General features: G+C 37.6%; 1 protein-coding gene across 16 annotated transcripts in view; it reads left to right on the top strand.

The window, feature by feature from the left end:
• Nucleotides 1-27108, top strand: part of TRAF3 (TNF receptor associated factor 3) — a 71857-nt gene that overhangs the window by 32776 nt on the left and 11973 nt on the right. For 13 of the 16 annotated variants that reach the window (XM_068682696.1, XM_068682700.1, XM_068682704.1 and 10 more), the window contains 8 exons: nt 4641-4897; nt 7703-7754; nt 10032-10136; nt 11041-11208; nt 15308-15388; nt 18092-18166; nt 19974-20066; nt 24719-24859. In XM_068682696.1, the coding sequence (XP_068538797.1) occupies nt 4656-4897; nt 7703-7754; nt 10032-10136; nt 11041-11208; nt 15308-15388; nt 18092-18166; nt 19974-20066; nt 24719-24859 (957 nt within the window). In that variant the 5' untranslated portion in view covers nt 4641-4655. The remainder of the gene's footprint in view (nt 1-4640; nt 4898-7702; nt 7755-10031; nt 10137-11040; nt 11209-15307; nt 15389-18091; nt 18167-19973; nt 20067-24718; nt 24860-27108) is intronic. The other 3 variants (XM_068682706.1, XM_068682707.1, XM_068682708.1) reach the window with 3 other exon arrangements.

Below are 27108 nucleotides of genomic sequence, written 5' to 3'. Positions count from 1 at the left end.
AGATTTTGTGTTTTTTCAACTGTAAATTTATTTTAAAACTTATTAGAAGCTTTATTTTATTTCTAAATTGTAAACGAGTTTTATTCCTAAAGAGCAAATAAACCCAACAACAAAAGGCAACTATGTGGCATAATTCAAAAACCTCAGTGCAGATTTCTAGGATGTCTGCCCTCTCTGCAACAAGAACAGCCATTCTTGCTTAAACAAGGAAAGAGACAAGGAAAGAGCAAACTGCTCTTTTGGTAACTTCCATGCTGTCTAATTCTTGGAACATCTTTGTCGGTAAACTTACTTTTGCTTCCAGTTTCTAATATTAGTATGAGTTAAGAAAGAAGAAATTGTACTAACCTTTGTTGCAGTATGTGCAGCCTGAAATACTACTTGACACTCTAGTATCTGAGGCTGGACCTCACTTGTATTAAGAGGAGTGACAGAATAGAGCTCAGTGAGATGTGACCGATGTTGGGGGGGCAAGCCGTGTCACAGACATGATGACCAGAGAATCTCCACTTTTGTTCCTCTGAAGAAGTGCGACTGTAAGCATATGCTGACTGCATGAGAAACGGCTGAAAGAATTGTAATCGATAGTGGACAGAACCAACCTTGGAGATTGTGCCTTCTTTCTGTGTGCTGATCTGTCCTGAAAGATGATTGCTCAAGATTTAACAGTTTGTCCAACAGACTGAGTTTTAAGACATCTAAAATTCATTCTTGTTACGGTGATGACTTTTCCCAGGGATAAGGAAGCTGGAGCTTAAGGAAGTAGCCAGTGGTGAATTAGGATAGTGAAGATTTAGCTTGCTGAACAAGGACTGAAGTCTTCGACTTGATGGCAGCTTGCCATGCCCTTAGGAGTTGCAGCTCCCACCAGAACTATCTTGAATGTTCTAGCCAGGATCACCTCCCTGCTTTCTAGAAGTGCTTATCTTTACTACTGTAAGCACGTAGTATCTTACTGAGGTGTGACTTCAGAAGTGCCTCTTGTTGGCAGTTTAAAACCTGATTATGGGGGTATAACCTGAGTCCCAGTGGTAAGAGTCCTGAAAAGGAAAAGGCGATGTTGCAGATTTCACCTTGTAGTGGTATGTAACCCATAATAGAAAGCTGTTTGCAAAGGGATGGCAGTTGAATTGTAGTATTTGCACTTGCATTTACCATTGATCTCATCTACGTGTGTAATAGCACGTAACTCATGCCTGAGGATGTAGCTCTGTGCATGCAGTAGTTTGATTTGTGTGTACGGTTTGCGATGAACATCAAGTCTCCCCACCTCATTGTTAAATGCAGCTTTTGGGTTGTAATAAAGAGGTTTTGGTGTTCTTTTAAGCTCAGTTCTCTGTTGTATTTTTATTGCAGCGCTTCATGAATGGCTTCCTGGTTTTGCTGCCTAAGAAAATGCTGGCTGTTCAGAGCACTGTGGAAGAGAATTCCTCAGCAAGCTGGCTGCTGTAGTGCTGCACTTGTTTAGCTTTTCTTGTCTGACATACTTCTTCATGAAACAAAAATAGAAAAGCTGAAGCACACAAATCTCACCGTTAAGCATATTGCATAGTAAATGTTATTTATCGGTGTGCTTTCTGGTTGTTTTGTGACATGATATTCAATATGCCAATTCCAAAAGGGGAGTCATGTGGAGCACTGTGCAGCTTATTTTGGTATGAAATCTCTTTATCCAGCTGACAGTTCAGCCACTGAGCAGTTTCATATCTCTGTGAAACTCTCACCTGCTGTTCATTTGGCATTCAGTACTCTTTCTCAGCTGAATCTTGAGCATTCTCCTTTTCACCCCTGCCTCCTTGTGACCAATTACTTCAGTTTCCATGAAAAAAATAATGCTTTTGAAAGACTTTAAATATCCGATATTTAGCGTCTTTTTGTTTTTGAAGAAACAGGATGAGGAAACAAACGTTCAGTATAGTTGTTTTATATGGTATATGAGTTCAGGAACTTTGTGCTGTCTTGACTTGCCAATTCTCCCTGCAGCATCTCTTTTAGTGCCTCTTTTTGTTCTGTGGGTCAGAATCAGGCCATGTCTTGTTTTTTTCTGGCACTCTAAGGAATATCGCGTTCCTTGTATTTGTTGTTCTCATCCATCAATGTGCTTGAAGCTGGTTGTTGATTACAAGAGTTGACCAAATGGTAGAAGTCTCAAATGTGACAAAAAAATATGGAGTTGCAGAGGGAAAGAGAAATTATTGTCTGCACATTTTAAAGCACAGAAAACTGAATTGTAGCTTTTCCTGCAGTCATACACAAGATGTTCAGCAATGCCAGTGGAGTTGGGCAATCTCTAATGCTAAGCTACTTTAATTAGCCGCTTTCTTTTCTCACCCATGGCAGTTCTCTTAACCTTCTTGGCTCCAAGACTCTTGTTCTCAGCATCACGTCTCATCTCGTGTACTGGTTGCAACCTCTTGAATTGCCTCTTCAGCGCAGTTGTAGTCTGCTTTTATGCTTGCTGCTGAAACTTTAGTTCAGGCTTTGCTTGCTTCCCTCGTCTAAATTAATCTGAATTTCTTCATTAAGGAGAAGTGCAAATTACTTTCAGTTCAGCACTGATCTTCCTCTGCTTCAGACTGCAGAGTCTAATGCCTTGGCAGAACAGTCTTTGAAGGCTAGATAAGGAGCAGGCAGACATTAACTCAAATTATGGACCAGACTTTATATTTTTCGATTACTGTAGAAAATGTGTTTTTCATTGTTGCTTTGAGTACAACGCAATCATTGGCTCTATGTACTCATTATGAGGATGGTTTTCCTCAGGCTTTCTCCATACTTGATGGAGATACGGAGAGGCTTTCCCCTGGGACGGGAGGGCACTGAAGTGTGCATTCTTCTTCACTGAACACCTTTACCCGTGTTCAGATGGTGTTGGTAAAGATACGAAGTGATATCAGTGATTTTGTCTTTTAAGAAAAACAGTTGGTAACAGAAATGAATGAAATTTCCTTGTCTGTTTAGTCTCTGTGGAGAATTCTATACCTGAAGTATAATACAGGAATGATCTACAAGAAGATGCATTTAATTACGAGTACTTGTTTTGAGCTTGGCAAGGGAAACTAAGAGATTACAGAGAGTGTGTACGTGAAGGAAGCGTAGTTTTATGTATTTGGGAGGTCAGGTACTTGACTCCCTTTGTAGTGTTTGTGGATGTTCTTTCATAACTGAGAAACAAACTGGGCCTCGTTTCTTTGTTCTGCTTCTTAAAGTCGAATTATAGCTTTAGTGGTTAGGGAGCAACTGGAGCAGTGGAATAGGCTTATGCCTTAAATGTCAGTTAAGGTGGAGAGAGAGCTGAAGAAGGCCTTTCTCTTGTAAATAGTGAACTATTTTTCTTATGTAAATAGGTGTTTTATCCTCCAAATGTGCTTGATCCTTCATGTGCTGAGGTGGTGTTTTTTTTGTTTTGCTTTTTGTATTTAAGAACCCTTAGATTTTTTTGACTGCAGGATAAGGTGAGAAATGACAGGATGAGAGGAAATGGCCTCAGGTTGTGCTAGGGAGGTTTAAATTGGGCATCCTGAAGAATTCCTTCACAGAAGGGGTGGTTAGGGCACAGAAGGGGTGATTAGGCGTTGTGACAGGCTGCCCAGGGAACTGGTGGAGTCACCATGCCTGGAGGTGTTGTAAGAGATGTGGATGTGGCTCCTTAAGGACATGGTTTAATGGTAGATTTATTAACATGTGATGGCAGAACTTGGTTGGCCTGAAGGGTCTCTTCCAGCTGAAATGGTTCTGTTTCTGTTCTAAGATTCTATAAGCAAGGAAGTTATTCAAAGCAGGTTTTCAAATTTAATCCGCAGTGTTCTTCCTCTGTTGCTCTGCTAATTCATTGCGTGCTGACCTAGAGGTATCACAGTCCAGGATAATAGCTACTGTAATTCAGTCTTCAACTGCATTAATTATTTTCTCAGCTGCCTGTCAGTTGCGCTTCATTCTAGTGAATTAATCAAGTGGCCATGTTATGTCGACGTATCTCATCTGCCAATTAGAGTTGTGTCACCTGCTCTCTTCATGTGGGAATGTGTGATGAAGAGGTTGGAAAGCAGTTTAATGAGTAAAAACCTGATGTTTTGTTCTAAAACAGGCTTACAACGGTGCGTCTTACACATTGCTATTGCATGAGCTGGACAGGAGAAGCTGGCAATGGGGCTGTGTAGGGTCCAGATGCCCTGTATAGGACAGTAGTGGTTGTGTGCTTTTTGCAGTAGCATGTGAGCAAAGTTGAGCGTGGTGCTGTACCAGCACACCTTGTCCTCCACACACCCTGCTGCTTCCTCTAATGGCACGACTTCAATATTACTGATGTTTTTCAGTGACAGAGATAAAAGAATAAAAAGAACTCTTCCTTCTTGCTCCCAGAGCAATGCCCACAGATAACTAAGGCTATGTTTTCAGGAATGGGGCTTAATTCTTCACCTTCTAGAGCCTTTAAAAATGTAGAATACTTTAAAGAGTTGTTAAGCTTAATACATTTATGTAGATATGTTTACTTTATATGTGTAGCATGTGCATGACGTGTGGACACACCTTTCTTAGTGCTTTGTTTTTACATAGTCTATCAGATGCTAGATATGTTTTTTATTTAAATGGAAAAAGCCTTCATTTCTCAGAGGTTTTCTTACTTTATTTCTTCACAGAAATTATCTTAGAGCATGGATGCCAGTAAGAAGACAGAACCTCCTTTATCTGTAGAAATGGTACAACAAAGGGCCAACCCCGATCGCAGTCCTTCAGCATCAATTTATGTTCCAGAGCAAGGCGGCTACAAAGAGAAATTTGTAAATGCCGTGGAGGATAAGTATAAATGTGAAAAATGTCACCTCATCTTATGCAATCCTAAACAGACTGAATGTGGACATAGATTCTGTGAGACCTGCATGAATGCCTTGCTAAGGTAACTCTTCTTGTACTGAAACATATTTAAAACTTGTGAACTGCTGAAAACAGTATGAACACCACCATAGTTTTATGCATATATTAAGCTAATGCCTGGGGCTGGAAGTAGACTTCATCTCGTCGATTGCTTGCTCATTTCTTATCTATATGCTGGCACAGTCATTTGTGTTTTCCTCTGGGTGAAGATGAATTAAGCTTTCCATAAATATTGTTGAAAATATTGGTAATGTGTTTTAATTCCATGCAGCGTTGCATTAAGTAAAAATTGCATTGCCTGGAGTGTAGATTGGGTAGCTATTTTGGTCCAGAACCCATTTAATAATCTGGAGCTGTGGCTGTGAGAGGAAGTGAGCCTGCAGAGTGATAGTACCTGACCTACCTGTGGACCTGTCTTTGCAATTGAGTGGTGGGACCCTTGGGTAAATGTCACGTCTTACGGGGAAATGAAGCTCCACAAACATCCTGTATCTGTGGCCTGGGGCTTTTTGTTTTGTGGATTCTGGCTGCTCTGTTGCTGAGATCTTTGGTCCAGAGTATAGAATGTGAGTGTATGTTGCAGACATAAAAATAAATGCTGAGAGATACAATCTTTCCCAGTGTAGGTAAGGATAAAAGTGTGGCTATTGAAAAAGGAGTGTCTAGCTTTTAAGAAACATCTGTGCATCAACAGAAGTATATTTCTTTGCCTCTCAACTGGGGTGCATTGACAGGGATTGTATTCAGCAGTGTGATTTTGACACTTGGTCTGATATTTGGAGACCATTGCCCAAGCTTTAATCTCCTGTTGTAAATAAGCAGTCAATAGTTCCATTTACTCTTGGGAAAGCAGAAGTACAGAACAAAATGAGCTTGCTGGACGTTACACGTAGGACTGCTAATCTAGAGAGGATTTGTCTTTGGAAGCTCTTGGTGATCTCCCATTTACGTTTTGTCACCATTTTAATTCTAGGCAGCAGGCTATATTTCACTTGGCAATATTGTAAGCTCAGGAAGGTGCAAATTAAGAATACGTGCAATATGGCAAAAGAGGTTGTAGGATACTACATTACCCTGTCATGTAATAAAGAATAAGATCTGTACAGGGGAAATACCAGTGCCTGCAGCTCACTGATCAGCTCCTGTAGGTCTTATGCTACAGCATGCCAAATTGAGGAGGGGAAAAAGGCTTTTCTTTCAATACCCATTTTCAGTTAAGGTGTAGTTTGTTTTAAGAAATGCAGTTCTTTCTTTCTGAATGTATGTTTTGGAAGGCTCTTACATGCTTAGTAGCAGTGACTGCAGAAAAGCAAACACCTGGCATGCTTGGATGTGTACAGATGGACAGAGCAGACCCTTAACAATCTAAGCGGTAAGGATTCTGGCATTGCTGGAATCTGGGCAGTTTTCCTTCCCTGCTGCGAGACATGCACATGTGCTTATTACAGTGCAGCTAGAATATGTGTAATTTTACCTTCCTGTTTTTTTAACCAGTCTGTTATTGAAAAGAACACATGGGTAAGGCCATCTTCACGCTACTGTCATTGTAGTTACTTCACCATATTTAAGTGCCTGTTGCAAACAAATCCTTTAAAATTAAATTTATGTATTTTTTTAAGAAATAAAAAAGTGCCATAAAAAAGGAAGCAAAATAAGTTGAAATTGTTTCTGTATCTGGCACCAAATTTTGTCATTCAGTGTTGATATGCTGCTGCGCACGCACTGATTACATGCGAGCAGGTTCTTTTCCAGGGTTATTTGAGGACAAAGAACTGGGAGTCAGTGTAGATAACACAAAAAAAAAAGTCTGCTCAATATGCAGCTGTAGCTTAAAAGAGCAAGTAGGATGCTTGAGTGAATTCAGTCAAAGCAAGGAAAGGATGACATCGTATTAAACACTATATGCCCTCAAGTAGATTAGTTTCTCTCCCTTCCTTTCTTTTTTTTTCTATCTAAGAAAAATATCACAAATATTGAGGCTGTGAGACAGTGAAGATGCTCTGAAATACATTAAGACATAAAGAATGGTCACTTCAGTGAGTAGAAGCCAGTGGGGTGATTTGAAATAACTATACTGAACTAACTATACTGATTATATAAAATACTCAAATCAATTCAGCCTTCTACATTGATCTGCAATGCTGCAAACAGCAGCAATTTGCAGTCTGTCAGTGAGATGCTTTACAAAAGAACTTACCTAGCTGCTAAATAGTGCTTTTCATCCACAGATCCCAGAGCTTTATGAAGGTGATCAGTATGGGTATCCCCATTTTACCTGGGGCAGAAGGAGCTGCAAAGAAATAAAAGGATTTGTACTAGATAAAGGGAGCAGGGGTCTGTAACAGCTACTAAAACCATAACAGATGTGAGAGAGATGGACATGTATCCTTTTATGGTAAAACTACCTAAAATTCTCTGTCAGAGAGAGTAAAGTTTAATTATGTGGTGTTTGAAAAACATCTGGGTAATTGAAAGAGGCAATATTTTGCCTGTTTGCAGTGGTAAGAGAAGGAAAAAGAATTGCGGATCAGGTGCAGGCTTGTAAAATAGAGGATAAATTTTGATGACTTGAAGAAAACCACTCTGCAGTTGTCTAGAGGTATCATGGTGGTCTTACTGCCTTGGGAACGCCAGACTCTGTTCCAAATTCTTGAAATAACATCGTTACCTCATTATAATAAGCTGTATTTACTTCTAACAGTTAAAAAAAAATAAAAAAATAAAAAAATTGAACAGCCTTAACCACGTAAAATGCCTGTTAATGTGAAGTTCTTATACTGTAAAAATTCAGTTGAGTTAAAATACAGCTTTTTTCTTTTCTCTGCAGTTCTTCGAGTCCAAAATGTACAGCATGTCAAGAAAGCATAGTGAAAGACAAGGTATTGTTACAATTGTTTCTTACTCAAAGTACTGAATTGTGTAGCATATCTAAGATGTGTTAAGTGCTTTCTGGCAATTATTTCATAAGCCTAATAAGCAATCTACAGAACATAGTTTTGTTCTAGAATCTGAGCTGTGTATTTTATCTAGGAAGACAGCTTATTTTTGATGTTAACTACATGGCACAAAACTGTGCTGGCTTCATCCCTAATGGTCTATCCAGATGTTGTATCTTGTTTTCATAGCTGGAAGCTGCAGCAACATACTGCACTTCTCTCATCAGCTGGGATGATGGTAACAAATATTGCATCTACTGTAGGTTTGCAGAGGCTGTGACAGGTCTAAGCAAACCTAACTCCTGATTTGGCTCTAGACCATGTCTACTGTTGACTAGTTCTGTTTTACATGGTGGTGTTTTGTGAACCACACTGGAAACAAAACTGTGTGGAGTTACAGTAACTGTAACAGACTTGGAGACTTTTTATTTGGATTAGTTATTTCACTGATTATCTCTGTTGTATTTTGCAAGAAAACTGCGTTGCTTCTGAAAGGTTGAGGGTAGAGAAAATTATTTTTGACTATGCATTTCTTAATTAGACTTTTCTGAAGTGTTTAGTAAATTCTTTGTGTCAGTAGCCTTTACTGCCTGAATAAATGCTTCTAATAGTAACCATTTTCAAGAATATGCTAGTGGATACATCAATCTCTTCTTGTCTTAACACAGAGCACTTCTCTGAAAAGTGCTTAATTCAGTTTTGACATGGATGGGCTTTTGAGGAGCTCAAACCAATAATCACGATGTCTACTTTATTCATCATTTCAGCTCTGGCTTTCTAGCTCCCAGTATACATAAATATGTACATTTATGGTGAAAGTTCAAATATCTTTAAAATAGGAGGATGACACAAAGGGCAGCATATATTAAATATGTTAGACTAAGTGTGCAAGTCAGATGGTGATTTTCATGAAACTGGAAACCTGTCTCTTCCCACAGAATGTTGGTGTCCAAAATCATTAAAGAGCTTTTAGACAGTCTTGGCAAAACTTCAAGAATCATCTTCTTATCTTAACTTCAGTTGGCAAAGCTGTGCCTAGTAGCACTGTGTATTACTGAAGGGGGGAGGAATGACCTGCAGTGCTGAAAATTGGTTATTTAAATGAGATTTGTTGATTCATTAAACTTCACATGTACATCTGAAAAGTAAATAAAAATCAGTGACCTGTGTCAGATTGGTTGCAGTATTTTCTTTTTTTCTTTACTGATACTGGGGATTTATTCATATACACTGGACTGTGCTGTTGTTGTTATTAAATGCTGGCATGCAGAACAGTTCCGTGGTTACTGCGTAAGCTGTAGGGATACGTTTCACAAAACCCCAGTGAAGTAGTCATAGTTGGACTTGGTCTTTAGTATTTCCAAATGGCCATGGATGCAGTTTCAACTAACTAGGGTTTCTATCCATTCAGTTTGCACTCAAGAACAGCAAAGAACAGCCGTAACGGCATCCAGTCCTTTCCCAGTTTCTGCCCCTAGCAATAGGGCTTCTTGGTAGTGTCATTCCATTCTCTCTGAAACAGAATTTTTTTTAAATGGGATATTATGTGTAAAAGGTACAAAGTCTAACCCCCTTAGCTCTCTACTTCTAACTTCTTGCAGTTCTATTATAGATAAAAAGGCCGGAAAGGCTTACAAACATCAAAATGGAGAGATGGTTAAAGCCTTCTTATCAGTGAAATAGTAAACCTCCTCTGAACTAAGACCTTAGAATTTCTATAACTACGTACTATCAGAGAAGTGTAAATAGGTGTTCAAACAAACCAGGCTGGTCATTGGGTGACTGCCTTCCTTGAAATCCTCTCTTTAAACCACTGTTTCAACTCTTTTTTTTTTTGTCTTATGGTATTTTATCTAACATACTAGCTTCCCAAATAACATGAAGAGTTCTAGTTTACATCTACTGTAGGCTAACAAATAATAAAAATCATAACCTTTTACCTTCTGCCTTTACTGTATTTGTAGTAAAGGTGGAATAATAGTAGAGCATCTATCCAAATGTCTTCTGTCACCGGGCTGCTTCACAGTGGAGAAATCTGTGATGTGCACATTAAGAAAAATTGAATGGTAGCATTTTATTTTTGGCACGTAAGGTTAAAATTAAATGACATCGCTGTAGCTGAATTGCATGACTTCTTTCTTTGAACTTGCATATTCTTGAAGGGGTTTAAGTTTCTAAGATGAAGTGGCCTTTGATCTTATTTTATTTTTTTTCCTTCAGGTGTTTAAGGATAATTGTTGCAGGAGAGAACTTCTTGCCCTTCAGATATACTGCAGAAATGAAAACAAGGGCTGCAAAGAACAACTGTCTCTGGGTCAATTACTGGTAAGTAATCAAACGTAGTCATAAGCCTTCTTTTGAGTTAAAGAATGAGAAGAAATCTTGCAAATGAAAACCCTGGCCAGTGTCTTGCTCACACTGGTGATTAAGCTGCTTGTTTATAAAGTTGGAACGGAGTTAGATTGTTTTGGAATTCATCTTTTTGATATGCTGTGAGGGATTGTGGTAAAAAATAATATGGTTGTGTGACACTAAAGCTTTGAAATGTAAAAGTGCAAAGCAGGAACTAGAGAGAGAAGTAAAAAAAAAAAAAATCAGGAAAAATCCTAATATATACCTTAAAAATGTGAATTTTTTTTTTGTGTGTTTATTTCTTTTATTTTTTTATTACCAATGATAATCCTCTGACATAAGTGGTGCTTTATGCGTGGAGTTGTGTAACCTTTGGCTTCAACAGACTCATACAGAACTTGCAGCTTTGTTTCACAAAGGTATAACAGTAATCTAGTAATTTAACAGTCAGAAGGAATGGTTATACAGCAGTCTGCAGTGAGCTGTGTGGGTATTTAAACTTGCTGTGAGTGAAACAGATAAAGTATTTAAACCCTAAAACCTTGAAGCAGTATGTATGTCTGTCAGATAACATACATTGAAAAAGAATTCTTGCCTTTTAATTAGTTTGTGTGAAATTTCATATGCTTTCAGTATGAAAGTTGCGTATACATATCTTTACCTAGAGAGCAGATTTCACTGTATTAAACGCTGTCAATTCAGTGTTACCTATTCCTGAGTAGACTTGTTGTTATTTGCACGCTCTAGTATGCAAGGTAACTTCTCTTACTTTGGTCCTAAGGTTACTTTGGTTTTGAAGTTGTTTAACATGGGATGTCTTCAAAGGAGAGAAGAAATGCACAAAACTTAGTTGGCTTGACTTTTCTTCATCTTTCAGATGCATTTGAAAACTGATTGTCAATTTGAAGAACTTGCATGTCCTCGTGCTGATTGCAAAGAGAAAATATTAAGAAAAGATTTGCCAGACCATGTAGAGAAGACCTGTAAATACCGGGAGACAACTTGTAAATATTGTAAAAGCCAAGTCCCAATGATTATGTTGCAGGTGCGGTATTTTCTTGTTTCAAGTTTCCATATGTTAAAATGAAGAAATAACTCTTCATGTTATGTTTAATTGCCTATAGAGTATTGTCCTCTCAGACTTAGTAGCTCAAAACAGAAAATAGGTAGTCTTTCAGAACACTTCTTTTTTTCTGTGCTACATTCCCCAGCTACTGCAGTGACTGGGGAATGTATTCTGGTTTAGTTCTGATGTTCAGATACTGCACTTTAAAAAATAAATTAGATTCACTGCCTGATAATGACACTACAGTAACTTCTGCCTTGCTTTTCTCTTTTGCTTAAATTGATATAATCTAACTCCTATCACAACCGTTAAGTGTTATACTGGAAATACATAAGTATTAGCTATTGACTGGGGAAATAACTTTTTTGTCTAACCCTTCTTGGGTACAGTATGAACTGTTAGAGGAAGGAAGGCAGCAATGTGGTAACAGAATGTCTTAGTGTGACCACGAATGGTGCAGGACAGGCCTAGGCTGAATTTCTGCTGTTCTGGCATATAAGTAGCTTGCCTGATAAGCAGCCTGTTGTGAATTACTAAGTACAGAGCAGAGAATGAGAGAGACATACATTTTTTTTAGACATAGAACTGTAAGCTGAGTGTGTGCATTATTTCCTGTATTTTATGCTGATTGTCTCTTGCTGTAATTACAATAGCTCTCTATTTACATAATTTCTATAATTTGATAGTTTCTATTATTTGACAGCCTCAGATTTCAACCCTCTTAGTATGCTAAGAGTGGTCATTCTCAGCTATGTTCTTGTATGTTGTTAAGTGAATCCTCACAATGATGAGAAGCATTCCTTGCTCAGATAAGCTTTTACAAAAAAGCATAGGCTGAATCTTGCCAAGTTTGCAAGTATGTCTTTAACATATTTCAGTATATACTTGCAAGGTTTACTACAATTAGTAATTGTGCAATTACCTAGCATTAAGTGGTTGAGATATACAAAATAGGCAAAGAATATTTTATGTACCTATTTTATTCTTGCACATGCAAATGTGAAAGTGTGTTTAGTTAGATTATGGCTGGTATTCTCCCAGAATTTTCTTTAGGTTGGGAATGGATAATAGACAAAGAATGACACTAAAAAATGTGTTCAGTCTTAATGGACAAAATCAGTGAGTATTAGATAGGTCTTGTTATGCAACTGGTTTTTCATACCTAACGAACATGCTTGTGGGATCCTTGTAGACAATTGGTTTTTATTGGGGCAATGCAGTTATCACCATTACATTTTTTGAGTCTGAAATCATCCTTACCTTTTGAGGAACATAAAACTCTGTTTTAGTTTCAGAAATCTCTTTTATCAGATACTGGTGGATTTAACACTTACGAAATCTTTGAACAAGTGGTAGCTTTCAAGATACTCAGAAGTTGAGACAAGGTTTTCTACCAGATTTTAATTCAGTGATTTACCTTTTATGTATTCATGTTGGAAATAAGAATGACGTATTACACTGAAGTACAGAAAAGAATAGTTGTAAATAAAGTAATTGTTCTTCTCCTCCAAGATCTTCTCCAGATCCTTTCCTAGATTTTCAAAAATTCAGTGATTATAGAAATGCTGCTGCTGTTGTTTTTTATGGCCTGATTGTGTTACCTCATTATACTTTGGTAATGAGGAGAATTAGAAGCTTAATGAGACCGAACATTTGAACGAAAGGCTCCTTTTGACTTATTAGAGTTTTGTCACCCAGAGACTGAGTTCATCTCTAGCTTATGTAGCCTAATTTTTTTTAACGTAATAATGACTGAAGCAGGTCTCAGTGACTTGAACTGAAAATGGAGATAGAGGGAGCGTACTGAGAAAAAAGGTATGCAAATGGAAACAAAAATAATTTTACCGGAGTACATATGGTTTGTGTCTTCATAGAATCCCATGATCTTGGGGGGTAGGAAATCCCCGTTGTTGAAGGCAGACTCTCTAGTTAACCAAGTTAGTTCACTTTTTTAGATTGCATTTGTCTTGCCTGCACTGTTGATAGGTGCGTTAATGTTTTTTGATGGATAATCCACAAAGTTAGTTGAATGTTTATCCTATAAAATTTATAGTTGGGTAGTGTTAAGATACAGATCTGGAAGGACAGCATTACTTGGTGCCTAGGCTCTTTGCTACCTCCCTGCCCCTGCCAAGGCAATCTGAACTTCAGTCAGTACTTGGCAATACAGCTGAGCTGGCTGGGACAGCTGCTGGGGTAGACAGGAGACCTTGCTCCCTTGTTGCTGCTTTTGGGGCTAGATGTGTCCCTAATGTGGCCGTAGCTTCTCTAGAGAGCTGTTAATATTCTGCCTTCCCTCATCTGTGCTCACTGTTCCCCAGGTGGTGTGCTGCCTTTGGCTTTAGGTTTTATGTGCTTGGCAGCGTGTGAATGTAGGTGATGGGGAAGATGTTCTGCCATGGGAATGAGATCAGTCTGATGTATCCTGAGGTCACTGGTTTCACTGGGTGGACCTTGGGAGAGGAGCTGGAGAGAGGGGCTGTCAGTGGGTTGCACGGGGCCTTTTTGTTATCAACCGTGAGGGAACTTTTGAGCAGTTATTTCATAGCCTGGGTAGGTGAGAGAGAGCTAAAATTAGGGAAGGGATGTTAGAAGGGAGTAATTTTATTTTGTATTTCCCAAACAATTGGAGAAGTCTGTAGGACAGTAGGCTCCCAGGGCTGCATGGTAGTGTGTGATGTCTCTTCAACACAGCGACGTGTGCACTCAGGATGAGTGGGGTCCAGGTCCATTTCTTAAGTCTGTCAGAAGATATGATCCTATAGCTGTTCTTTATCAGAACACTGCAGTCACTGTGGCAGAAGCTGTTCTGGGGAGAGGTGTTTTCAGTCTGTGCTAGCACAGAGTCTGTTTGGGTAGCCATGTCCTGGTGGGGTAGGCCCGAACCTAGTTCCTTGCACCTTTCAGGAGGCTGTCCGGGCTGTCTGGCTGAGGAGCAACCTAGGCTTTCTTGCTTTCTGTCTCTGTGTGTGCTACACCAAGTGAGGTAGTGCAAGTCAGAGGGATCCCAGGAAGGACTTGCTTCACGCAGAAGGACAGCATGCCCGATCTGCTTTTAAAACCAAGGACGTATATGTTCTCTGATGCTCACAGATTTATGACTGAGTTCTGAACCAAGACCTTTCACATCTCAGAGCTTGCGTCTCTCTTGTCTTGGTTTTGTTTCAAAGATAGACATCTATACTGGGCAAAAATGGCATGCTACATCATCTTACTTTTCTAGTGGGCTTATAAATCTAAACCTTTGTTTCCTTTGCTTTTCTTAAGTACCAGAAATGAAACAGTTTGTTTCAAGTTGAATGGGACCTTTCCCTGACACAAAATGAAAACTTTTTTTCCAGATTTTTCATTTTGCTGAGAAAAACTGAGAAGAAATGCAAATTCAGTTAGACTGGGCCTGATTTTCTTCCCTTTCTATGGTGTTTTGGTTTGACAGCAATACTAAGGTATCTGTCATCAGCTAGGTTCAGATCAAAATGCCTGCCTAGCAGTGTGATAAATTTCATCTCTTTGAACATTGGATGTGTAGCAATGAGACTCAGTATCAGATGTTTTGGAATAAAAGTTAGAAAACCATCGGAAGGGAAATATCCTTATATAGGAAGGAAAGCTTATCAGAGATGCTGCAATGCATATTGCTGGAGAGCTTTTTCATGCACTGTATATTCTTTAAAAAAAAAAAGGGCATAAGGACATCTGCAGTGGTTCTATTCACTCTTAAAGGTGCTTGATTTTTTGTGAGTAATTCTTGAGGGAGAAAACTTGATTTTTATTATTTCATTGCTCCTGAGTAAAAACAAAATGCTAATCTAGATTTACTCTAATGAAACAAGACAATCTTTATTAAAGTTTTATTTTTTTGTTCTTAAAACAAGAAAATATTTATTTTTGGTTCAGAAACTATCAAAAGCATTAAAGGGTGTTTCAGCAATTGCAGTTGTGTAATTGCACAATTAGGATTAATGTTGGAAAAAATAGTGTATTTTTAATTATTGTAGGATGCTTTTCTTTGCAGGTAAGTGCTCAGTAACTTCAGAGTACAAGCTGATCTGTGGTTTGTTTGCTTTTTCCTCTGTAGAAACATGAAGATACAGACTGTCCATGTGTCATGGTTTCATGTCCTCACAAATGTAGTGTTAAGACACTCATGAGGAGCGAGGTAAGAAGTCTTGCCCAGTGTTGTGCTGGAAAATCAAATATCTTTTTAGTAAGATCTCGCAAGAATTTTGCCAGAAGCCATTTCCTTCATTAAAATGTGAGATCTAAAGAAAAGCTTTTTCTACCACACAGTTAAGTGTGATTAACACTCAAGTATCTTTAATGATTTATTGAAAAACTATTTAAAAAATAATTTCTTAGTTTTGTGTCTATATTACACTTGGCTTACCCAAGACTAGTGCATGTCTCTCCTGCTTTCTTTTTAACAGCATTCCCCCCCTCCACCCTAGTGTAAAGCATTTGTTGAGCACAATAGAGCAGCGTCTCAGGGTAGTGATAGTTTGTTTGTATTAAAATAGAATGAGTGAATGAAACTTTAGCGCACATTGACAAGAGTTAAAAACTAGAAAAATATAAGGAATTGCTAGAAAGCAGAATCATTCTATGGAAAAATGTAAAGTAAGGTTATTAAACATGGGGAAAAAATAACAAATGCTTGGAGAACTAGCATGACGTACAGGGTAACATGAATACAACATGCCTACAGCCAGATGCAACAATGCATAAAAATTTCTTTTAATGCATAGAGACTTACAACGATAGTATAGACCAGATTAAAGCAAGCAAACAAAATAAAAACCCAAACACACGAAGTGTCGTCTTCGAACAGATGTTTGTTCTTATAAGCAGGTATAGGTAGCTTCTGTCAGTTGATGTGCATTATTTTTTTCCTCAAATAGAACTTTCTGAGCATGGGGAAGAACTTATTTAAGTCTTCAGCACTCTGTAAACCTCATTTAAAGAAAGCCAAGTTTCTGATCTGAGGATGTCAGCTCATCTCTTTCTACTTATACTTCCTCGGTTGGATTTTTTTCAGTTACACTTGTAAATTATTAATCACACATCACAGTACCCAAGGCGCATAAAGCACCTCCCAAACATGGGCAGCATTTTCCTTTAGGATAATGAAATCTAACATGTATGTTAGATTAACAGAAATTAAACTGCTAAGAAAAGAGAAAGTATATATCCTGGGCCAATTCTGTCAGCAAGTTTCTGAATTAAACACTTCTGAGTTCTGGAGCACTCGTGCATAGTTAAGTCTTGAGCAGTTATTTTGTGAAGAGGTATATCTTACTGCTAAAGAGAATTGTCCCACTAATTTGCATGACATCAACCCAGGCTTTATCACTTCATTGCACATATAGCCAGAAAGGAGTTCTGAAACCATTGGTAGAATTAGAACTTGAATCTTGCCCTGCATCATCTGATGTTACATGTTGCTTAATTTTTTTTCTGATCCCATCAGTGTATATATATGTGTATATATAGCTTAGCTGCATGGTTAGGGACAACAATTCTAATGCCTAAAATGGGAAAATGCCTGCCTAACAGTTTGAGAAAATTCTATAGTGCACAAAAAGCGACTATCTAACTGTAGAATAAATGGCAATTTTTCATGTTTAATTCATAATTCTTTGGCAGACTTCTAGTTTGGAGAAGTTGAAAATGTGGCATTCTAGTAAGCCTGCTATACCACATGTCTCATTCTTATTTGGTCTCTTTTCTGAACCGTGTGTTTCTTTTGAAACTACATTATGAATTTCTACAGATAGTGAAATGTAATAGGTGTATATCAGAGATGAGTGACTGCATCTCGGTATCAGATTGTAAAGCCTGTCCTGTCCGTTCCAGAGCTACAGGTTCAAAGCAGAAATTGGTTCGCCCCTTCTTCCTTGGAGGTGGATGAGCTGATGAGTCATATGGGCCTTATTGTGTGGGAATTTCACATGAGATCTTGAAAGCCAAAAGAGTGGTACCAGCTGAGGAGCTAGACTCTAGCTCCTGTCTGCTTTGTGGGAAAGACAAATTGCAGATCCTCTTTTTGAAGAGAGGGTGTTTGTTGATCTGTCCTTCGCAAAAATGGCTCTTTGCTCCAACTTTTAGGCAGTTTGCATCTAGCTGCTGCCCTCTGTGCTGCAATGGCTGTTGTCTGTATATATGCATACGCTTCTGTGAATTGGTTTATTTTGAAAGGAAAAGTGGTCTGTGTTCATAATAATCTAAAATACCGGAATAAATCTCAATCTGTGAAAAATGCAGGCATTTTACTAATCAGTTTTAGTCCGGTGTACTGCATTTTAAAAAGTTACTTAACTGTACCTACTATAAAACCGTCTGTTTCATGCAGTACTTGTTTAGTCTTTTTTGTGTAATATAACCATTAATTTTGGCACTGAGAATTGCATGTTATGTTTTGAAAAATTGGTTCCTTGTGCAGTTAGAGTTAGAAAAGATGTACTTTGCTACAGTGAAACTGATCCTAAGACTTAACCAGAACACCAGTAAAAATCACTTGGTGAGCAAAGATTAGTCATTCATTAAAGTCAAATGAAATAATACGAATAATTGTAAACTGTTCTTGTTTGCTTTTTTAATTGGGTTGCTTACTGAAATAGTCTTTAGTAGAAGTTTCACTGTATATTAAATGTATCACACTGTATACTGTATTGGCATGTGCGTGTGGTTTACATATGTGTATATAAAGTATTTGCACTTTAGTTCAGACTGGAGAAAATATACACACGTGTATTGTATGTTCTGCAAATGGCACACTACAAATCTGATAACCTGTGCCCTTTATGTTTTGAGCATTATCATGCAAACGTCTTTTGCCAAAACTCACATTTTTTTCCTATTGCAGTTGAATGCACATTTGTCAGAATGTATTAATGCCCCAAGTACCTGTAGTTTTAAGCGTTATGGCTGCACTTTTCAGGTCAGTATATAACAATTATACTTCCCAATTGATGAAAGTCTGCAAGTAGAACTTAACTCTTTGACGTGAAAGTTCTGGACTTCTCTAGTCTTGGTTAAGAAAAAGTCATCCAGTTACACCAAATGATTAAGCAGCAGAGATGATTGTTGTTTTTTTTTTCCATTTTAAAAGTAAATGATATTAAAAACCCATACATTCCTTTAATGCTTTGAGAGTTCACTTGTTAGGTACATCTTTGTTGAAACAGGGAGGTTGACATATTTGAAGAACTTAGTAAGTTAGAATAAGAGTAATGTTGCTTCTGTTCTTCAGAAAATAAACCAGTAACTTCACTTGTTTCTACGAAAGTATTTATTTTCTTAACCTAGGTATGTTTATATTTTCTTTCATTTGTTTGTCTTAGCATTTTTATTAAGTTTAGACGTAAATGAGCCCATTTAAAACATGTATTATGTGCATTCATATGTCTATGTGCACATAGGTGTATAATCAAAGTATAGCTGAAATCTGTTTAAAAAAAAATGTTCTAGACTTCAATCTTAGCGCTCCCTGTGATGTTAATTAAAAAAATATATATAGATCTAACACTGGATTCAATAGTAGTATTCCAATCACTTGTGATGTTCTGCTCCCGATGGCATATATCGTAGCGATTTTGTATGCTTATATAATGAAAGGATTATTCAGAAAATTTCAGAAACTGCTGACAGGAAAAAATTGAGTTTATCAGATAGTGTCATTCGTTTGTTAGTCCATGATAGCTTAAAGAGACAAGAACTGTAAGTAGCAACACTTCCCAATAAACTACTTCCAGCAGGTATTTCCAGCTTTTTTAATAATGAGCATTCATCATTTTAAGCGTTAGCAGTAATGCTCTTAGTTGTAGAATTGATCAGTGCTATAATCCTGCCCACTGTTATGTCGTATGTATTGCCATTCATTTTATGTATGTATATGTGTGCATATATGTACATATATCCACATATATATTTTTAATACTTTATATAGAGTACATACTTTGAGGATCATTGAAACCTCTTCTGTTTCTTTGGAGCTTATCTGCCATCGATGCTAATATACTCTGCATTGCAAAACACTTACTGAAGTAGGTGTAATGCAACACAATACAAACAAAGCAATATGGTCCCCATCTTATGTACTCTGTATATGATCTATGTGTGTTCTGTAAACTTCTTATATAGTGATTATTTGTAACAGCATTTATAGCTTGTGCAGAGGCAGCGTATTTGAATATCATAGAGATATCATGGTAACATCTTAGGATGACAAACTAGTCATTGGAATATCTCTCAAAGTAGTTGATAAAGCTGGCAGTTTCCAGTGATGAATTTGTCTTAAATATCTGTCTTTAATACTCAACTGAGGGTAAATTTAGTGCTTTTGAAGCTGCTTATGAAATACAACAGAAGTTTAAATTACGCTTTGGGGAATTGGACACTTTAGGTTTTGTATGCCTCAAGAGTTTTATTATGCTTTATTTAGTGTAAAGCTACGCAGAAGACTCTGAAATACAATTCATTTTGTAAATCTTGCTCGCCTTTATTGTCTCTGACGTATAGAGTTTATTGGATGGAGATCTATGGCAGTTGTATAAAACACTTGCTATATTAACTGTTTTCCTGACTTTTGTAAATTCTCAAGTAGATTTCCCTTCTCTCTACAGTTCTGCAACATGCATCCGTGAACCAAAATACATAGTGTTGGTTCGATGTCTTGATATACTCTTTCTTTGTAGGTTTAAAAGAAGTGGAATTGGCTAAAATGTATAAATTCTTTGTTGTCACAGGGAACAAACCAACAAATTAAAGCACACGAAGCCAGCTCAGCAGTGCAGCATGTTAACTTATTGAAAGAGTGGAGCAATGCTCTAGAAAATAAGGTATATCTTCTACTCACTTCTAATTTTCATTGATTTCTTTAAATCATCTAAAAGTACTGGAAGAAGCACTTTTTTTGTTTAACAGCTGTTCAACAGTACAGCTAAAGCAGTAGTAGGCTCCAAAAGCACTCAAGCCACATATTGTAACCCTACCTTTATTATAATAGAATGCTATAAGAAACTTGGCTTCGCAACTCCATGTACAATTTTCCTCATTGGTAGCTTATTCGTTAAAACACTCTGTTCACTTAGATAAACCACTTTAATATTTAATATAATATCCAATATTAAATACCTTCTCTGAGCTGCCTTCTTACAAAAAAGAGGGTTCTGAAAGCTATGGCAGTACTATGAGCTGTGTTTTTTCCACCTCAGTATTTTTCAAGGGGTAACATTACTAGAAATAGCATGTAATAAACTAGTTTTTGTTTTTTTTTGTTCTTGCTCTCCAAACTTGATGACATGCAAAGGTTAATTAAATTAAACTTCCTGTAACTCTTGGGGATGATGACTTCTGCTTTAGCATTGGATCAGAGTGAAGTTGTTGCAGTGCATCCTTGAGTTTCCTAGTATTTTAGATCGTTTGAGATTTAGGAGATTCTGGAAATCACACAAAGAACAGCCATGATCTTGGGAATAGTTTAAATGACTTAATTCTTATTTGGAGAGCAGATGGTTAAGCTTTTGATTTTTAAAGTGCAAAATTTCAGAAGTAGTTGTTGCTTTTTTGCATCTTTTGGAAAATGTTACTGTTCTTATAGTTCTACATATGTTAAATAATACTGTTGCTTTTTTTGGTGGTAGTGGAGACCCCAGAACTAATAGAACTGTTCTAGAAATGCAGGCAGAAGAATCAGGAGCCCCTTTAGGTTTTTCTAGAATGAGTTAAATGAGAGTAGTAATCCCAGCCTAACTTCAGTGGCACTTGGATATGTGTGGCTTGTGACTTCTGTCATATCCCAGCAGACTGCTAGCAATGGTTTAGCAAGCTGTCTTGAAAGTGCTTTCCTCTGCTGGTCTAGCACAGTGCTCTGTCATGCATGGGTTTCCAGCAAGGTCCTGCAGCTACAGGAAATGCAGTTTTAAAGCAGAAGTTAACAGGAACAGCAAAATACAGTTTTGTCCCTAGCACATTAGTCTGTGGATTGCATTTTTTTTTTTTGAACTTGAAGTTCTATAAGGGAAACCATTGAGCCTGGGAGAGGTCTAGTGCAGTGTTAACTTTTTTCACGTACAATTTTTACTAAGTGTGTAAATTTTAGTTTGTTGGTCAATATCAATACTTAAGTTTGCTTTTGCACTTGAATCTTTCTGTTAATGTAGGAACTGTGCATTTTTGGTTTTAACAGATACCAATTCATATCCTTAGTTTTGTTTTTCATTAGTCTGAGTAAAACGATGCAATTTATTTTGCATAATTGGGGAAGAAGCAGCGTTCCATGTGACTTCCAGAATAGATCACTTCCTGCCTTTTGTCAGTGTCCTGAGAGGTGCTTCATCATTTACAAAATGCTCAGCAGTTCTGTGTCTGTCTCTTTCAGAACTAAGAGAATATACACTTTACTATGTTTTTTAGTGTGTTGGTAGTTCTTTTAACTTCCATTTAGGACATAACTGCTTATCATTGTTTGTCCTTTTTTTTTATTTGTCCTTTTTCTTTTTCACTTCCTGCTTTGTAGACTTCTTCCTATTCATAATAAAGAGTTGAATCACTGGAAATCCCAAGACAGTGCCAAGTTACCAGAATAGCTAACCACATATCATATGTTAGTGACTTTATTCTAGAGAAGGGTAATAAAATTTGCAACTTCCTTGTTGTTCTCTTTGAGAAAAAAAACGCTCTGCACTGAAGACAGACAGTGCAAAGTTGACTTGGCTGACGAATACCACAAATCATGGCCCCACTGAAGTCGGTGGAAGTCTTGTCACTGGTTTCTGGAGAGTAAAGATCTCATTAGGGGTACTCACTGTGAAATGCAGGGGATAAGAGATACTGCCTTCTCCCAGTCACAGTGTTCTTTAACAGAGATGTGGAGTACACAAGCTGAAAGCCTTCATAGCTACAAAGGTTGTGCTGAGTTATGACTTAAGTATTTGAATGGTCTTATTAGCAAAAAGTAGTTAAGAGGAGGTCAGATTTAAAATCTTGAATCACAAGTTCGTGGGATGAATTAAAATTGAGTGTTCTGTTTGCTCTGTTATGGGACAGACTTGCAAACTGAACTCCTCTAGGTTTTATGGTGATGGAAGTAATGATTTGAACACAATTTTGTGGCTTTGTACCATTCTTAAAGAAATCTGGTAGAAACAGTTTATTTTTAATGTGACTTAAATATGGGACCTGTCTGCTCTAATCAGATTCTTTGTGGCTTGAGGGTTTCTTTCATTCTTTTTACTAATCAATAGTGGTAAGAATAGCTTTATTTGAAAAACTGCTGAATAAGAACACACTTCACCCTAGCAGTTTTTCAAATATGACCAAAAAGTAAAGGAAGCTGATGGTTGATGCAGTTTGTAAGTGGATGCCCTGTTTCCTTTACGCTGTTTTTCATTTAATTAACCTAAGCTCCAAAGACTTACGCCAAATGTAATTATGAAACTGCATTTAGTGTTTAAAGATTTCTTATTCACAAATTGCCACCTAAGTACAGTTACTGAGTTAACATCGACTGCTCTTTATGATTAAGGACTGCAGGACATAATTCTGTTTCTCTTATGATCTGTAAAACTGCGTGGAAAATCTTGGTACAAGATAAACCCACGTATTATAGCTTGTACAAAAATGGAAATGTAATGCTAGTGGCACAGTGTTACTGCCTTACGACTGGGAGGCCTGAGCAGGAAAAAGTGAGAGGGAATGTAAAGATCACGATTAACTGAAGAACTCTGATTCATTAAGGAAAAGGAGGATGTAAAAATGGCTACCCCAGCAGATCTGAAAGAAGTGGGAGGCAGGGGAGCTAATTTAAATTTGCACTTGTTCTTGAAAATCTTCTGACACCTAGGCATGCATTCCCATAGCCTCAGGATTTTTGCTCCCTGCACGGGTGAAATCAGCTTTGTCTCATTACTGATGACCAACCCTTTTGTGCTAGTGTTTGATAGATAAAAGGTGGAGCTATTTTAAGTGTTTCTATACTCACATGCTATGCTATATGGAAAGGTAGATACCAACCTATAATATGAAATATGATCTCTGTTTTTGGGCCCATGTTCAATGAACGAGCTGAATGCCTTTGGACTCTGGCGGTCCTTTTGTGCACAGTTTAGGCTAGTATAGAGATTAAAATTATTTGCCTTTTTAAACAGGCTAGCTGCTTGAGTCTGGGAGTGCAGTGATGCTTAAGTAATCCAATCCAATCTGTGTCTGATTAGAGGGCAGTTACAGTAGTGGAATTCTACAGTGGTATCCACATCAGAAGTAAAAATGGTGTGACCCCAAATGCCAGTGCATTTGCTGAGACAGGAGATAGATGCTTCATGTTCCCCCCAAAACCTAAGTAACTGGTCTTAATGTGGAATGTTTATCGAAAGATTTTGGTGGGTTGAAAACAGTGCTGCTCCTTATCCACATTAAAGATCTAACTGTGGAATGAGTCTGGATATAGGATCATTAAGGTTGGAGAAGACCTCTAGAATCATCTGGTCCAGCCGTCCACCTGAATGTCCATGTCCAAATGTTACTTTGGGTTGGTTGTTTTCCACGTTTTTGTTGTTGAATAATCTTACCTAGGGAAAATTAGATCAGGGGAAAAAAAGGCACCTTATCACCACCCTTATCCAAACCACATTAATGAACAGAACACAAAATAGTGTGTACCTGCAGTAACAGAATATTTACTGTATTACTTTCATCTCCAAGGAGATACAATATATGATATTCTTGTAACAAGGCTCATGTTTTAAAATCAGAATGAGTCACTAATGAATGAATTCATAAAATGTCAATACAGAGAGAACATAATCATCAGTCTGTCTCTGTAGCTCTTTATTCTTTTTTTTTTTGCTAGTAGACACCATTGGATTTTCCTTCAGATACATGGATCCCTTCTGTATTTGTTCATCAAAGGAGTCTTCATCACCATCACATTCCGTGAAGCCAAGTCAATCCCATTCAGATGCCATTTTAACTTAAATTTGCTATATATCAGAATAGATTGGAATAAGTGGAATAAGACTAATGTTTCCCTTTCCTAACTAGCTTTCCATCTGTCCAACTTTTCTTTGGTATCCCTGTCTGTGAGGGCTCAGGTTGGTTCTTCCAGCTCCTAGCCACTATGAAGTCAATGGTTGTTGCACTAACAAGGGGGTCATGGTTCCACTACCTGGTTAGTGGAAACTGGGAAACCAAACCATTAAATTACAAACCAAAGGAAAGATTATGCTTAGACACAAGTTCTATTGCTGTTTGTGTATCCCATCTGTACTTTTATTAGCCACAGTTGTACCAGTACCACTCTGGAAGTGGAAAAGTAGCTACTGGAAGGTTATGTTGGTTTTGTTTTGTTTTTTATATTTACTTTTTGGCAAGACATAGAGGAGATCCTAGTAAAATCTTTCTCCCTTTCATGTATGCAAGACAGTTTAAAAATAATGAAGTTACAGGTATTCTTAATAAACTCTGGCAGGAGTAATTGTAGAATTTTTTCCAGGTGGCCTTGCTCCAGAATGAAAGTTTGGAAAAGAACAAGAGTATACAAACTTTACATAATCAGATTTGTAGCTTTGAAATAGAAATTGAAAGACAGAAGGAAATGCTGCGGAATAATGAATCTAAAATACTTCATTTACAGGTAAGAAATTTAGAATATCCCCATTAAAGCAGAAATGGTAGTAGCTTCTGTACTGTACCTTTACACTTGGGAAGTGAGGTGTTCAAATTAAAAGGGGGGGAGAGTTGACCTTATTTTAAAGGTACTCTAAATTTTTTTCTTCTGGTCAGCAGCTGGCTTGTTTTTGTTGGAGTAAGATACTTCACTAGAACACCACAGTTGACGAGCCAATGTTAAAACAAAGCCCCATTAAAAAGGAAAATTATTAAAAGCAAAGTTAAAAATATCTGAAGAACAATCATAATTATATTTTACTCTGTGAAAAATACTTAATACTTGTTTGAGGAACTACTGTCAAACTACAGGAAAAGCTTAGCACCTTAAAACTGACATACTTAATGTGTATTTCTTTTCTACTTGCTCATATATTAAGAAGTATTAATCATGATTGAGATCAGTCTGGGGTAGAATTAATCCAAAGATAGTACGATGTATTGGAATACTCTTAAAAAATAAATTAAAAATCTTTCTCTTGTCCTTTGAGCCTTCTGAGAAAAATGTATCTATATGTTCCTTTGCTAGTAGGTCTGAGTTTCGTATTCTGTGGTCTGAATCCCCTGGCCACAAAACATAAAGTAGAAGCCCTCTGTGTACAGTAGCACAGTGCTTAGCCCAAGTTGAAATACTTTGCTCTGCCTTCAGACCTAACTTGGAATGTGGATGCTGGGAGTTTGTGTTAGCATGCGTGATGTTACCCACAAGTAGGGGAACTTCAGGAAGTAGGTTAGCAAGCTGCTGTGAACATACTGTTTACACATTATTTTAGCACATCTGCTGCCAGAATATCAAGTATCTGCTTTATCATCCATTTAAAAGGAATGTAAATAAAAGTAGCTCTTTCACTTACTGTTCACTTCCTATATTGAACTAGAGAAGTTCATACTCAGGACAGATCTAAGTCTCCAAATTATAGTGTAAGTTAAGCGACAGCAACTTTACTCTGTATAGCACGTACTCTTGCCCACATGGTAACCAGTCTAGCCTGCCTTAGCTGTTGTTACTTGGTCTGATGATAGTTTGGGATGTGGCTGCATGCTTACAGTGTTGTGTTCTGACATTGAGAAGCTAATCCATGTATGTATTGATATTGCTGATTGAATCTGCCTGAAGGTAAGTTAATTTGTAAGCCTGGGTTTTTACACATGCTGTCTCAATAACCAGTGATGAGGAGGGAAATGTAGAAAACATAGCAGTTTTTCTTGATTGTCTTGATGACTGATTGCAATGTCTTTGATTTCCCCAAGCCATAAGTGTGTTAACAAAAATCAATTTTCAAATGCTTTATGCTTAGAAAAGCAAAACAAATAGAGTTGGCAGATTGCAACAGGTATTTTTGATGGGTAATAGGTACTGAAGAGGGTGTGGGTTTTTTGCTTTTTTTCTCTTCCTGCCTCCTCCTCTTTACTTGTTTTTGCCAGTTATTTTAGTTTAGTTATTTTAAGCCAAGCTGCATTTTACAGCATTTTCTGCCAGATTCCTTTCACTTATTGGAACTTCCTGGTTCAGTCAGGTTGTTAAAGCCATCCTGGAAATTCACCTCAATTTACTCCTCCCTGAACAACTTGATTGGCCTCCTTCTGTTGCCTGCTAGGAGCTGAAGGAATTGGTTACCTGGTGTGAACAATTTTCTGAGTTGCATTGAGCAGCCATGACTGTTGCAGAGCCACAGATAGCTCCAGAGCTAACGGATTTAGGTCTGGAGAACTACTACATGCGTAGTCCCCCACGTCTGATGTGTGCTAGTAACTGCCAGTAGAAATTCAGTATTGTCATTTAGTCTTCTGTGGCACGGCAAGAACTGTTTTGCTGAGCACAACTGGCTTCATCTGCACTGTGAAGCATTTTAGCCCAACTCCTGAAAAAGCATCGAAGGTTTATGGGCACTGAAATGAACCAATAAATGGGTTCTTAGAATGGGTTCATAGTTGGCCTTAGGACGTTTTGATTCACATTAATTTTCTATATGCTAGTGTCTAGGGAAATAATTGCTGCTTTTTCTAGCTCTGTTCCACTAGCTTTACCAAGAGGATATGTGATATTTTTTTCAACTAGTATCTTTCGGAAAGGAACATTCACATCCAGTCTCCAGTACCTTTGAGCATACAGAATCATACTAGTAAACCAAGTCTTAAACTCAGTGTGGACATGAAATATGTAAGACAAAAGACAACCATCTTATGAATATAATTTTTTTGATAGATAATACATCC

This window comes from Anas acuta, chromosome 5 (genome assembly GCF_963932015.1).
Source record: "Anas acuta chromosome 5, bAnaAcu1.1, whole genome shotgun sequence".
NCBI lineage: Eukaryota > Metazoa > Chordata > Aves > Anseriformes > Anatidae > Anas > Anas acuta.
Note: the sequence above shows the minus strand (reverse complement) of the source record. Positions and strands in the feature narration are given on the sequence as shown.